The sequence below is a fragment of the Hyperolius riggenbachi genome, chromosome 7 (genome assembly GCF_040937935.1).
Source record: "Hyperolius riggenbachi isolate aHypRig1 chromosome 7, aHypRig1.pri, whole genome shotgun sequence".
Lineage (NCBI taxonomy): Eukaryota > Metazoa > Chordata > Amphibia > Anura > Hyperoliidae > Hyperolius > Hyperolius riggenbachi.
Window position 1 is genome coordinate 133,068,388 of NC_090652.1, and position 16,037 is coordinate 133,084,424.

The following is a 16,037-nucleotide window of genomic DNA, read 5'->3' on the forward strand; positions in this document are numbered from 1 at the left end:
ATGGACGTCAGCCGACGTCCTGACGTCAGACGCCTCAGATCCAGCCCTTAGCGCTGGCCGGAACTTTTTGTTCCGGCTGCGCAGGGCTCAGGCGGCTGGGGGGACCCTCTTTCGCCGCTGCTCGCGGCGAATCGCCGCAGAGCGGCGGCGATCGGGCAGCACACGCGGCTGGCAAAGTGCCGGCTGCGTGTGCTGCACTTTATTTGGCGCAAATCGGCCCAGCAGGGCCTGAGCGGCAGGCTCCGGCGGTACTGGACGAGCTGAGCTCGTCCATACCGCCCAGCTGGTTAAAAAGATTATGAACCTCATAAAGCAAATCTGAACTGATGAAAAAGATTAGCTGGATTTTAATCTGAGAACAAAAATATGTTAAAAATGTGTTTAATAAGCTGAATAAAGACATAATGGTTTATTATTTGGACGTACCAGAAATCTGTCTTCCTGTGGTCTGTACTGTAGATATTTCAATACTCTGAAGCCTTGCATGTGCCTTCCTAGATGTATGCTAGGTTCCCTGAAATGCTTGCCCTGTTTCTAATTGTCATTTTACAGAGCTGATTTGCAAATTAAATAAGAAAAATAATTGGTTGCCATGAGCACCAAGGAGTCCCCGTACTGCAGCTCTATCTGTCTGCCAGGAAGAGATGTTCTAGTTAAAGGAGTACTGTAAGCCGCCCCCCCTCCCCCCCCCAAAAAAAAGTTTAACTTACCTGGGGCTTCTACCGTTCCCCCTTAGACGTCTTGTACCCACGCCGGGACAAAACGATCCTCCGCAGCTCACTTCCAGAATTTGCCACGCGCGTCCTTGCTCCCGTTCATGGCGCCAGGAGCATATGTGTAGCAGCTGTGCCTGTGCAGCATGTGTCCTGCGATGTGAGCAGCGGCAAGCAGCCAGGGCCGCACAGGCGCAGTGGCCTCTGACATTAAAGTCGCAGAATCCGGAAGTGAGACACGCCGGGGGACCGGAGGATCGGTCTGTCCCGAAGCGGGCACAGGACATCTGCGGGGGACCGGGAGAAGCCCTAGGTAAATTAAACTCTTTTGGGGGGCTCGCAGTACTCCTTTAAGACACTGTTGTAAAAGTGCTTTATCCTCTTCTGCTGTGTGCTTCTACCCATTCCTTCTCTACAAAATAACCACATTGTAAGCTCTGAGAGAGAATACTAACTTTTCTTACCCTCCCACTTTTGTATTGGCCCCCCTTCCAATTCTTTAAAGCATCCAAGCTGGTTGCAACTTTTCAGTGGACTGCCATTTGTAATCCCTTGCCATGGTAATTCCGGATTTTGAATGCAAAACTGGCTGTAAACTCCAGGACACATATCCACTGTGCCCCCCCTCCCCCCAAACACACACACTAGAAATTCTGCTTCAAAATTGAACAGATATGGGAGGCCCTGCACAGTTCTATCAGTGGAACCCACTGGCAGTGTTTTCGGTCAAAGCACAAATGCTCCCGTGATTTTAAACGCAATTCACAGAGCGATCACAATTTGTCTCTGCAGCCATTAATGCAATCATTTCAGGATCACCCCCAAAATGCTGCACTTAATTCTGCAAGTGGAACTACCGCCACAGGACACTACCATTGCAGGGCTTCACCTATCGCCGGCAATCAGCAAGTGCTGCAAAAGTGCTCCCAGCCCTTATTCAAATACAGTGCTACATTGGCTCCCAGCTAGACCACTCAGCAGCTCCCACAATCCAGAGCTTTTGAGATACAATCATACAAATTAGCAAGATAACTTCCTGATAGACTTATTAAAAGCTGCAGCTGACCAAATAACATCGCATAGAAGAAAAATCGAAATAATGATTTCTCTCCTGTTCTCTCTGAGATGTATTTTCATCCTCTTTCCCCTAACTGGATCAAAAACAGACTACACCATCTGCACAAAAGTGTGATAGCCATTGCTCAACCCCCCTCTTCCAATGTTGTCTCAGCCTTCAACTCTATAAGTCTAATTCTGGGTACACACAGTACGTTTTTTGATTCTGCGATCGTTTTTTCCACTTGATTCTCCGCTCGATTCTCTTCGACTCGTTTTTCTTATCTTTTTCCATTCACTTCTATGAGAAACCGAGCGGTAAAACGGCCTAGAGTAATATCAGACATGACAGAATGTATCAATCTAATGCATCTATCGAGCGGAAAAACGTAACGTGTGTATCTAGCATAAAGAATTTTACTGTCTATTTTTTTTTGCTTGTTTTTGCAATCAGTTTTCTGGCAGCAGGACACCCAAATGTAAGTAATCTGACCTCCACTTAAAGAGAACCCGAGGTTGGGTTCTGACAATGAAATCTGCATACAGAGGCTGGGTTTGCCTATACAGCCCAGCCTCTGTTGCTATCCAGATCCCCCCTAAGTTCCCCCTGCTATCACCCATAAATCACAGCCGCGCTGTGCGGGCTGTGTTTACCTCTGTGTTGTCAGTCTCGGCTCTCCCCCCGCCTCCTGCATAGCTCTGGTCCCATAGCTCCAATCAGCGGGGAGGGAAGGGACACAGGCAGGGATCGGAGCTATGCAGGAGGTGGAGGGAGCAGCAGCCTGACAGTACAGAGGTAAACACAGCCCGCGGTGACATGCTGCGTGTCGGCAGCGTGGCTGTGATTTATGGGTGATCACAGAGTGCATGGGGGGGCTTAGGGGGGGATTTGGATAGCAACAGAGGCTGGGCTGTATAGGCAGACCCAGCCTCTGTATGCGGATTTCATTGTCAGAACCCCACCTCGGGTTCTCTTTAACGGCCAGCAGGTTCCATCATACCTATGAGAGGGTCTAGTCTAATCTGTAGCTTCAAGTTGTCCCCAAAAAAATATTCAATCTCATTCTAAAATTTCTGTGTAACATGTTGATTGAAGCGCACATCAGCCTGATATACAGTACATCCACATAAGAACAATAGCCTTAGATCTTCATTGCACAGTCCTAATACTTCAAACAAGGGAATTCTAGTCCAGCACCAGGGCACCGGTCAGGGAACAAACTCACTGCATGCAGTGAGTGCATCAGGTTCCGGGCTCACAGCCAACTCTCCGCAACTATTCAGCGTGCCTCAAATAAAAGTGAACACTCCCATAGCTTGATACCCTTTAAAACCATAACATTTTATTTTTAAAATCCACTCACATGTTCCTTGAGTCATAAGATATATAGAGTTTAATGATGGGCTCTACCCCGCTGCCTATCAGTCAGGCACAGCCGCCACTCCAATCTTTCCCTTTGCGCAGTCCTAGCGTCTCTCACCCTCTGGCCGCTCACATGCAAACACTTCCTGGTCTTCCTAGGCTCTGCCCGACATGTTTCGTCACTCCCTCTTGACTCATCAGGAGCACGGAGGCCCTGATGTGAGCTTCAATCACCATATTTTACTAATTGCTTGCGGACTGCCATCCATAAATTTAGCGCACTCTCTTTTGTAGTGAAGTGGGGATGCTCCCTGATCACTGATGATTTTTATAGTTATTAGCACTGCAGCGCTTTGTTAATTGTGTTTAAAGCTTCTGTATGATTGGGCATTGACACCAGATGTGTAAATAACTACTTCTCCCTGGGTGATATCTACAGCATTCTGCAGGGTTTCAATTATTTATTCTGGTCATAGTTATGGAACACAGGTACGGCCTTGAGATTATCTTTTACTGGATTAGTTGAAGTCATCTATTTTTAAGTAGCCAAATGTACTTAAAGTCTTAGACCATCTACTCTCATCTAGGTAATCATCAAAGTCTCCAAGTCTACATTTCTTGTGTTACAACTATTAATAAACATGTTTTTTAATCACTTTACCCCCGCCCGTGCGGATTTCTCCGTCCCTTTTTCCATCCTTTAACCCCCAGGGACGGAGAAATCCGTACTTTGCGCACTCCCGCCGCTGCCCGCGCTCCCGCTCGTAAACACGCCGCCCGCCGCTAGTAAACACGCCGCTGCCCGCTCGCCCAGAGATCAACGAATGGGAAAATCCATTCCCGTTCGTTGATCTAAGCCCAGCAATGATCCGCTGCCGCTCGGCTGAGCAGCGCGATCATTGTGAGCAATAACAAACTCCCAGCCTCTTTCTACTTCCTGCAAGTGTCCAGAAGGACGCTTGCAGGTCGCATGAAACAAAAAGTTACTGTTGCCATCTTGTGGCCAAATAGTAAAACTACACCCTAAGCATTTTTTAGACACAAATAAACTCGTTTTACACAAAAAATTAACTCCTTACCTCCTACACTCCCCAATTTTTTTTTTTTGTAATAAAAAAAAAATAAAAAATTTACAATTTAAAAAAAATACATAAATAGTTACCTTAGAGACTGAACTTTTCAAATATTTATGTCAAGAGGGTATAACACTGTTACTTTATAAACTATGGGCTTGTAATTAGGGATGGACGCAAAACTGAAAAAATGCACCTTTATTTCCAATTAAAATATTGGCAGCAAACATTGTGATAGGGACATAATTTAAACGGTTTTATAACCGGGATAAATAGGCATATACATTTAATGGGTTTTAATTATAGTAGCATGCATTATTTAAAAACTATAAAGGCCGAAAACTGAAAAATAATAAATTTTTCCCACATTTTTTCCTATTTTCGCATTAAAACACATTTAGAATAAAATTATTCTTGGCATAATGTCCCACCTAAAGAAAGCCTAATTGGTGGCGAAAAAAACAAGATATAGTTCATTTCATTGCGATAAGTAATGATAAAATTATAGACGAATGAATGGAAGGAGCGCTGAAAGGTGAAAATTGCTCTGGTGGTCAGGGGGTAAAACCCCTCAGTTGGGAAGTGGTTAAACTAGGATGGGAATAGTTTGTCTAGGTGTTTCATAAGTACTTTTGTAAATGTTCTTTTTTCAACTTCAATCTTTAGATATTGATAGCTATAACAAGACCATCAGAAAAAAAGGATAACTTATAATAGAGTAACACATCTCCAATTGACATGTTGTACATTTAAAGAAATACATCTAGCCAGGTCAAAGGGGTCTGCAGGGCACTAGCATAGCATAAAATATATGAATTACCTAACAGGATTAAGAGGTTGACCAGTTATCCCACACTTGGAGGCATTTTCTCGAGTTGTTTGACCATTCTGAAGTGATTTTCTCCATCAGGTAGGTATTATGTATCTTCCTAACTAATTATGTTTGTGTAGGCAGTAGAGATCTTCAGGACTTGCCAGAAGGGTTGCAGAGGCATTGCAAACATTAGATATAAATGCATTATTAGCCTTAGATACATCTGCACTGCAACTGGTCTGCAAGGGAACTACAGCCCCGAAAGCACAATTAATCTATCATGATCTTCCATTCATATAATTTACTAGGTGTCCTATACCAGTGGTATAATATTGTGTACAGTCATTCCCTATCTATGTTGTTTATCAAAAACTTAGCCATTCCCAAAAATATACCTTATGGAAATGTTCCCCTTCTTATCTCTTACTTTCATTCACTGAGTGATACCTTCATTTGCATGGGGGGGGGGGGGGTGTCTAATATCTCTCTCCCTTCATCTGATAACTTTTTGTGTACGTTAGCTTGTGAGACCCGCATAAGATGTTAACTTCATCTTTCCGCAGCTGTTGGTTTTCAGGTTATTTTTTTGGGGGGGGGGGGGGGGAATTGTTTTCAGAGATTTCATCTCTCTGAATTAGCTGTCCAGATAAGCTATCGGTTCTCAGGGGTGACTGCATCTGATGAGTCTGAGGAGAATGCCATGCTAAGCCGAAGAAAAGTTATTTACCTCTTATCTAATAGTTCTCTGCTGTGCGTGGAACTTAATACCAAGTATGGATTTTCAAACTACAGGTCTTTCATTGTAAAATAAAAATACTCTGTACTTTTCTAAGAAGACCAGCACTGTCTGTGTTGTCAATGTTCACATTAAAAACAGACCTACCTCTCCAAATCAATGCAAAACTGACACAATGTGAAGTAGAATTTTTTGACATGAAAAGTAGGAAAATGTTTACATGCATTAGCTAGGATGACATGCTACCTAGACATTATTTGTACATTGTAGTTGTATAACACTTGGTTGTTGATAGTTGTCAGCCTCATGTCATCTACAACTTGGTCCATACTTTGCCACTACATACTTTATAACACAAACTAGGGAACGTAGCCCGTTTAATAACAGGCTCTAGGTCTGTCACTGCCGCGACCTGTCAGTGTGCATGTGCGCTCACTCCCACCCGGCCCCCTGGCTGTCCTTCTCCCGTCCCAACAATGGCTGTCCCTGCGGCACATGTGCAGTAGCGCAGATGCAGGGACACACACACGGACATGGGACGCAGAGAAACAGGGGTTTTATTAGGTAGGATGGATAGGTAGCCAATACTTTTTGCCTCATGGGACAGTAGATATCGACAAAGTGGGATTCTGTTCGATGGCCCACAAAAATATCAACCTTTATTGAATCAGTGACACTGGTTATTTTTCAAAGTTTTCCCATCTTCAGCTCCATTGTCGGCTTTTCATGTACTGATGTCCTGTAAAAGTAGCACAGAATTGTGTCTGTCTTTTGTTCTCAGCTAATGACTGACACCATAGATCATGTATATCACTTCCTGTTTAGGTAATTATACTTTCTACTCCAAGATCAGGAGGTGCATTCATAAAAAGTATCAGACACTGCTAGGAGTGTGGGAAAAACATTTAGTGGGGTTTTTCTATGGCTGCAAGATTAACCTAGAAACAAGAAACCAATATTTTCAAAAGGAAAATCTTACTACATAGGGGGAAAAACATACAGTACATTTTATGTAATAACCATTTATCTGCACAGTGTAGCACTGCATAAAGAGGGGAAAACAATAATATGTACAATGTTTCCTTTTTTCATTTTTACCATGAATTAGAGATTGAATTTTAGTTACTGTCAGTTTTTTTCCTAGTCTTTGTAATGTCTGAAGAGATTTACTCTGACATCCTGACCTCTGTGGCCCTGGCACCAGCAGCGGATGTGTTACAAATCTCCATAACCGGGATATAGCGTATTCCTATAATCGTCCTAGTCTACTGAAATAAAAAAAATGTCTACAGTACCCACAGGAGCGTTTTCACCGCACTGTCTGTTCCCTGCGACTCTGTCCCTGGAGCAAGAAGTTGTGGTTTTCACACCTCAGGCCTGTAGATGTGACTGTTCTAGTTGTTTACTGCATAAGATGATCTATATTGTGGTGGGTTGTTGGTTCCTGTTCTGCCCTATCTAGAGACATGCAGAGAAGACAGTTGGTGTAGACAGTTGGTAGATCCTTTACACAAATAAATCTGATTTGGAGAATTCCTGTTTCAGAGATAGCAGAGATCTATCCAATGTACAGCAGTAATAATCTGACAGATGTTCTTAACTTTCACCATTCTCCTGAAAAGTACAGCTAGGAAAAATAAGGTTTGGTACAGGAGTTACACTTTAATATGTAAAATGAAAGACCATAAATTGCTACTCTGTGGGTAAATTGAAGAGTTCCACATGAAGACTTTTCCTTGAAAAATAGGAATCAGACAACAAAGCTTATACGAACCCAACACAGCTGCAGTCTGGGTATAACAGTAACATTTGCTCACAGTACTGATTAAGAAATACGTGACTACAATAAGCATAGAGCTAAAAATGGTAACAAAACATATTTTAGGGCGCCTATTCAGTTAACTTTTTTTCGACATTTTCTCTCAAGAGATACATTTTCATTTTATCTACAAAATAAACTTTTAGGACCCTTGAATTAAACAAGTACTAATAAGAAGGAAAATGTAAGTTTTCTTTATAATTGGGGGCTTAAAAGGGGAAGCAGGAAATTTGGTCTCCAGAGGCAGAAGTTTGGGCATCCATGTTAATATTGGTACAGAAGAGAAATTTGTTCGCACAAGGCACCGATAAAATAGCAGGCACCGGGGCTTCCCGCTGTGCAAACTGTGACTACAAATAGCAATGAGTGCGGTAACTAGCGGGTTTGTGGCAGTGGGACAGTTAAGGTTAGGCATCATGAGGGGGGGGGGTAGGTATAGGCATCCGTGGGGGTCAGTTAGGGTTAGGCATCATTGGTGGATCAGCTTGAATTAGGCATTAGTGGGACAGAATCGGCTAAGGTTAGGTATCAGTAGAGTGAGGGCTCCGTGTTTAAAAATCGGGTTAGGTTTAGTGATATTTTACTATCAGAATTATCACTGTACAAGTGTAGAATATTGATCAATTTATCCAATATTCTACTAATGGCTATTTCCAGCAGTCAAATTTCCCCACTGTTACTGTTAGCAGCGTTGTAAAAATGTAAACAAAGCAGATTATTTCCGCTTGTGTTTACATTTAGCCTGCGAGCCGCGATTGGCGGCCCGCAGGCTATTCACGGAGCCCCCCGCCGTGAATTGACAGGAAGCAGCCGATCGCGCGAGCGGCTGCTTCCTGATTAATTAGCCTGCAGCCTGGTCCTGCAGCTGCCACTTTGCCGACGCACGGTATGAGTGCGCGGTCGGCAAGTGGTTAATTAGCTTTGCTGACACACCAATTACCTCACCTGTGCATGTTTTTGGTTTCCCACATGTACTGTTGGTGGGCTTTGAGGACTGGTTTGAAGAACTCTGGTTTAGTTTATGTGTCACTTAAATTATTTATTTATCTATAAAATATTCTGAGGCCTGGCCTGGAGCTGAACAAAAATTATCTGAAGAATATCCAATTCTTATTTTCCTTAAAGTGAGATTGTAAGCCAGAGAGAAAAAAAAGCATTGCAGCAGCAATCAGAGACCACCAAAAGAAATCTCTATTAGTGGGAAGAAAAGGAGGTAAAATTCATTTGGGTGCTAAGTTAATGGCCAAGCAATAAACCTTTAACCTCCCTGGTGGTAAGCCCGTGCTGAGCACGGGCTATGCCGCCGGAAGGCACCGCTCAGGTTTGCATAATTTTTTTTTGCTGCACGCAGCTAGCACTTTGCTAGCTGCGTGCAGTGCCCGATCGCCACCGCTACCCGCCGATCCACCGCTATCCGACGCGCCGCAGCCGCCTCCCTGACCCCGTGCGCTGCCTGGCCAATCAGTGCCAGGCAGCGCTGTGGGGTGGATCGGAGTCCCCCTTGACGTCACGACGTCGATGACGTCGGTGAAGTCATCCCACCCCGTCGCCACGGTATCTCCTGATCTCCGGAGGCGATCGGAGGGGCTGGGGGGATGCCGCTGAGCAGCGGCTATCATGTAGCGAGACTTTGTCTCGCTACATGAAAAAGAATTTTTTTTTTTTAAAAACCGCATTTGCTGCCCCCTTTTAGCAAACCGCCAGGAGGGTTAAAGTTGTAAAGTGCTCAATTGTAAAAGATCACTGGGCCACTAGGGGGAATAAACCTGTGGTCCTCAAGAGGTTAAGTAGAACAAGCATGTATCTACTTATATATGTGGTTTTTTTCCTGGAATAGTATGGCTGACCCTGCTGCTTTAACAAAATATAGTTGCAATTATTTAAAAATTAAATTCATGTTAGTAAGAAAACCATTTTAGAGTCTTGTGATGTACAGCAACGCATTTCAGTTATACAGTAATAAAGGAGCCATAGACCTACTGATAAGTCTGGTCATGTGATCGGATACTCTCTTTTAAATCAAATAATGCCATCTGGGAGGTAAAACTGTGTGTGCAGTTAATGACCTGGCCCTGCATCTGCACCAGGCTGAGGATGGAGCTGCAAATATAGACTGCTACTTATTGCAATCATAGCACTGGTCGCTGGGTAGAGCTGCTGAGTTCTGGCTCATAAGCAACGATCCACTGCGGACCAGATACTTTCCATCATGCTTTTCAATGTAGCAAAAGAAAATCTGCAACCCCTGCAATATATTCCACACCCTGATAATTGGATATGTAACTTAACACATTGGTGAAACCTTGATATTATTATTTAGAATTTTATAAGCCAAAAAGGTATTTAGCAGTGTTGACAGCTTTACGTGGTAAGTTATGGGTAGATAAATGATCTCATGATCATAACTGTTTACAAATGTTCATTAAAAAATCTCAACTTAATTTTTAGTATTTTTTCCTTTACAATACTTGTATCCATATGCTTGCATCCCTTGAATAACACACACAAAGCCCCTCTCATAGCTCTGCATAAAGTAGATCAATTACTAAAGCATTTCACAAGTCTTGTGAGGAGGTTCATGTCCTATAGGCAACTCATTTGCAGTCTGTTGATTCTCCTGATATAATGTCTTCATAACGGCAAGGATAAGAACATACATGTCCCACTTCATCACCAGATCATTGCCGGCAAAACTGCTGTCTTTAATGTCTCCATAATAAATACAAGGATGAATCTTAAGCTTTGATGACTTCAAAAAACATAGTTCATGTTCCATCATAAAAAACGCAATAAAAAATGAATGTTGGCCAGAGTTCTTTAAAAACACAGTGTAATGAATTTCACAAGGCATTTTGGATCTGATCTTCTTGTCATCGCTACAGACAATGCCACAAGATGTAACAGGAAGCATATCGGGTCCTCTTCATCACTTATATCACCTGATCTCTAGTTTGTCTAAGGCCAGTAACCCTGGCAGCAAGGAGGAAGGCCATTCCAGTCAATATTTCAGAGATAAAAGATATCCATGCCAAAGCCAATGACCATCCAAATCGTATGTCGATTTCATAAAGTATTGCGTTGCTTAACGAATAAAGTGCATAGTTGAATGCTGCGGCAGAATAGGCAATGTAGATACAAATTCCAGTGAGAGTCACAAGTGCTGCAGAGAAAGAAATAAAAAAAGGTATAACAGCAGATATATTACATAACTACAGGAAATAAAAGAAACAGGTGCTACCGCAAGCTTGTGAAAAGCCAGTGTTACCCGACATATAAAAACAAAAGTCACATACTCACCTAAGGAGAGGGAAGGCTCTGAGTCCTAATGAGCCTTCTCTCTCCTCTCACGGTGCCCTCAAGATGCTCCATTCAAAGCCCCCGCCGTGGGGGACTTCGGAAGTCTTCGGAAGCCGAGTCCTCCCGTAGACAGACGGCTGCATACTGCACACGCGCGAGTGCGTCATAGAGGGCGCTCGCGCATGTGCAGTACGGAGCGTCCTGTCTTCGGGAGCCCGAGTGCTCCCGAAGACTTTCGGAACCTCCCTTTGGCGGCGGAAGTGGCAGTATTTGACCGAACTGGTCAAATATTGCTATGGGGGATCCTGAGCAGGACCGGGCACAGGGAGAGGAGAAGGAAGTCTCATTAGGATTCAGAGCCTTCCCTCTCCTTAGGTGAGTATCTGACTTTTGTTTTTATAGGTCGGGTAACATTAACTTTAACAAGCCAACCTGACCATTGCCGCATAATACCAATCCTTTGCTCACTACACTGGCTACCCATAAAATAGACAATCTTTTTCAAAATTGGTATGCTAACATTCAAATCCTGACACAAACTAGGGCCTGGATACCTGAAGGATTTGTTGCAACTGTGTCACACCTCCTACAACCTCAGATGAAAAGGATCCAACAACTTGACCTCCCCCAGAGTCCAACTACAAACCTTTGAAGCCAGTTCTTTCTATCATGCTGCCCCTACCATGTGGAATGCTCTGCCAAACTTAATCAAGATAGCTCCAACCATGGACACATTTAAATCAAAACTGAAAAACTATCTGTTTAGAGCTTGTTCTCACTTAGGTGATTAGCGGCCGTTTACCACTAATCGCCGAACTGCTAGCGCTTTTAAAGCACTAGCGTGACATTAACTATATGGCAGTAATCTCATTGCAGCGATTGCAGCCCATCGCAGGTGATTCGCGTTTAGCTGCCATTGCAAAAATGTGTTGCTTGTAGCATTTTTCCACAATTGTTTGCGATACCGTGCTTCACTAGCAATCGCGAGATTGCACACTGATTTTACCGTGCTCATCACTAGCGATTTTACCGCTAAGTGCTAGCGTTTTGCAATCACTAGTGTGAATGGGCCCTTAATATGGCATTTATGATCACATAACTTTTTCCCCTGTAAACATCACCATGTACATATCTGAGACAAGCTTATGCACTTTGGGTGTTACGGGAGAAAAGCACTTTACTACTGTTTAGTTGTTGTCATCGTTCTTGTACATGTCTGCTTTCTTTATTAAAGGACTACTGTTGCGAAACTCTTAACATTTAAAATATATGTAAATACATAAAAATAAGACGCATGTTTCTTCCAGAGTAAAATCTATAGGGGATTCTAAGCATAGCCTTGATTCTTTATAAAGAAAAAGATTTATACAAAGATGCTGACCAGCCTCCGTTCTCGCTGCACACTTTTGTGGCAGTATTCACTGGAGGAAAGAGGAGAAAGTCGGCACTGCAATCATCAGAATTTAGTAGTAGATATGAAAAGAAACAAGCAATAAACAATTGTTGTGAGCGTAGGTGGTTCAAATATTGAGGCAGGGAACACACTTGTCTTTCAGTTTTCTGCGTGCGTTTTCCTGCATACTTTTTCTGCACACCAAGTGTGTCTCTATGCAGGAAAACGCGTGCGTTTTTTCATAGCAGCTGATGTAATTGATACAAAAAAACTGAAAAAATGTGCAGAGTCATCATGCAGAATGTCAGTTTTTTTTCTGCGCGCGAACAAAATATTAAGTGTGCACTAGCCCATTGATTAACATGAGTTCTCGATTTTTCTGTGCAGAAAACGCATATGAAAACAGTCAAGTGTGTTCCCTGCCTGAAGGGAACCTAAACTGAGAAGGATATGGATTTTTCCTTTTAAAATAATACCAGTTGCCTGACTCTCCTGCTGACCCTGTGTCACTAATACGTTTAGCCACAGCCCCTCAACAAGCATGCAGATCAGGTGCTCTGACTGATGTCAGACTGGATTAGCTGCATGCTTGTTTCAGGTCTGTGATTCAGCCACTACTTTGGTCAATGAGATCAGCAGGGCTGACAAGCAACTGGTATTGTTCATAAGGACACATCCTTATCCCTCTCAGGTAAGGTTCCCTTTGTGATTGTGGTCCTTTAAATAAGGTATTATGCATTTTGCCTTGGCACATCATAGGAGATCGCATACACTAAATGAAAAGGCAAAAAAATACAGTTGCAAATTGCAACTGTAACAGTGTTTTACTTCAAAACAGTCTAGATTCATGCGGCTATATGATTTACTTGTTTGAGCGGCTAATTACAGAATAAATGTTAGTACTAAAAGGCATTATCACAGCAGAAGAGAGCCTTTCTGAATAGAGAGAAATCATGACTAATCGGAGTGCATGGGGGTTGATGCGGAAACCGAGGTTATGATGAGTTCCATCTTCACCTTTAAGTGGAAAACAAGAGGTACTGACTATGCCAGAAATGTACTACTTGAAAATACGACCGCTGACTAGCAAAAAAAACCCAATGTATTCAGCTGCAGTTCGATAAAAATGATAAAGCGCAGTGTAGGATTACAATTTTAATCAGCTGCAGCTAGATAATTTAAAAGACAACATCTATGAGGTTTATTGTGTGTAGCACCAAAGATGTATTCATTATTATTATTTTTATTTTTTTTTTGCAATCCACCCCTACTTTGTGATGTTTTGTAAGCAGAGGGTGTGTTTCTTTACTGTCGCAATAACATTTCAAGTACAGAATCAATAAAATGAGTGGCAATTTCTCATTCTTCAATTTTAAAAAATGAAATTGCCCCTTGCAGATCACCCTATTCATAAAGGAGTGCTCTGTTTTTTGAAGGTAACAAACAAAGCAAACTGACAAACAGGTTTTTGAACAGCATGCATGTAAAAATGCCCACAATAAAAAAGGGCCCCAGGAGGTAGCTGCTAGTATAATATGGGTACAATTACTGATATTCTACTAGTTAATTCTGATAGTAAAATACCTGTAATCTTTACTGATATGTTACTATAACCTAACCTTATCCGAACTCTAGCCCTCCCTCTCAAACTGATTCCTATGTAGCTTTTCTACAAAGAAAAATTTTAAAAAGATACCAATTACAGAAAAAATGCTTTATTATTAAAAAAAAAAAAGAAATACTTACGTTTAATGAGCCCACGACAATATCCTCTAGACCTTGATTGAAGAGTCCCCTGACAAGAGTCCACACTCACTGCTCTCTTGCTGTGAACTACTGGAATCCTCCCTACAATGGGAGATTCCCAGCAGCCTATGCCCATACAGTATATGAACAGTGACATCCTCAAAATGGCCACCAGGGATCTCTTGATCCCAGGTAGCCTCGCTAGGGCTAGGTTTGAGAAGCCTAATGTTTTATAAGATGAATGAAGGGTCCAGGGGACTAGGGCAGAGGACTGGGGCAAACTACGGCCCGCGTGGCCATTTCTTCCGGCTCGCCGATGCAGGACCAGATGGTGTGTGTACCCAGGCAGAGCAGGATGAAGGGAAAATGGAGCCCAAAGCCAAGAACTGGAGACTATTTGTGTTTCCAGTGCAGAGCTTTGGGCACCATTTTCCTGTAGCCCTGCTCTGCCTGTCAGCGCAGGAGGTTTGCAGCCTGTCTTGCTGAAGGAATATGAACGGGGAGCCACTGCAGTTGTTAGGCTTGGTGGTGTATTCTCCACAGTCAGCATGCAACGCATGAGCTGACGTTAAGGAGGTACACACACTAGCACAAGGAAACAGGCTATCCCTAGTATAGTGGAGGGGAGGACTGACTCCAATACGAGATTGTGGCGCACAGAGCCGGTGCAGATCCGACAGCCACAAACAATACTTTTGCAATAACGTCTCAGCGCAAGGTAGCGCTGAGCGCATAAACCAGAACGGAGGAGATCAGGACAGGTAGACAGAATGAACGCTTGCTAGCTAGCCGCTACTTAGTGACAGCAAGCGTCCACAACAAGACAGACTGGAATGAGGCAGCAATGCGTTGCAGCGATGGCGTGCCTCACAAAGACAGGACAGGATAGTCAGGAAATAGCAGGATCAAGATAGATGACAATAACACAGACAAAAATACAATAAGTATGTTTTCCTAGCGTATTACAATTACAGCTATCAATGAAACTATTTGTAACGTCTGACTAACATATGTATATATCGGCAATAAACCGATATATGACATAAGCAGGAACACTGACTAGGACTGGAGCAATACAGGGAACAGGACTCAGAAGGATTCGCAATCTCTTCGCAGAGATGAACGCAATCCACAAACGGTAACAGAACAGGATTCAGAAGGATTCGTTATCTCTTCGCAGAGATGAACGCAATCCACAAACAGAACCAGGAGCAGGATAACTAACTCAGCACGGGTGATCACGATACGCGCAAACTACCAAAACGTGCTGGAAAGCTGACTAACTGAACACAGGATATAAACAGTTCGTGTACGTATACATCAGCGACACTGATGTATCAACGTAACACGAATACAAGGAAAATAATAAAGGTGCTGGTATGCATATATATTGGCAATGAACCAATATATGATGCAAGACCAGCAAAGTATCTTTAGAACAAGAAACACGATCGAGGGCTAAAGCAACAGCAAGACAGGCTTAAACTGAAGCTATGATAACCCGAGGAGTCCTGCAGGAAGCAGATCTTTATACTGAGGTCATCCAATGGGAGCAGACATGCAGATTCCCACACAGGTGAATGATAATCAGTCACAAGCTGACAGCAGGGAAAGGCAGACAAAGCTATGCAGCTTGCATGGAAAGAGATCAGAACTGCCTGAGCTGCAGCACTACTACTTCCAGCAAAACCTGCTGCAGCAGCGATCATGACAGCAGTAAGCTGATTGGGTGCTACGCTGGAGACCTAAAGAAGAGTCTTCTGCCAGGTGAAGGAGCTGTTGTTAGGAAGGAGCTTTGCGCAGGTGTTAGGGCTGGATTAGATGCCAGTCATATGGGCATACGATCTGACCTATAGCTAGTACCTGGCAAGCCTGACAGGTGCAGTGTTTCATCAGAAAATACAGATATAGAGCTGATGTAATCAAGGTGCAGAATGTCAATACAGATGCATAGTCAGACAGGCCAAGATCAAGGCAGGCAGCATACAGTCGCAACGGTAATCCAGGCAATTGGTCGGTGCAGGCAG

The 16,037-nt window shown here is 43.2% G+C and overlaps 1 protein-coding gene across 1 annotated transcript in view; it reads right to left on the reverse strand.

The window, feature by feature from the left end:
• Positions 1-6,887: 6,887 nt before the first annotated feature.
• The window catches only part of TMEM114 (transmembrane protein 114), a 35,360-nt gene continuing 26,210 nt past the window's right edge, over positions 6,888-16,037 (reverse strand). The window contains exon 4 of the mRNA XM_068244650.1: positions 6,888-10,734. Coding sequence (XP_068100751.1) covers positions 10,505-10,734 — 230 coding nt within the window. The 3' untranslated portion in view covers positions 6,888-10,504. The remainder of the gene's footprint in view (positions 10,735-16,037) is intronic.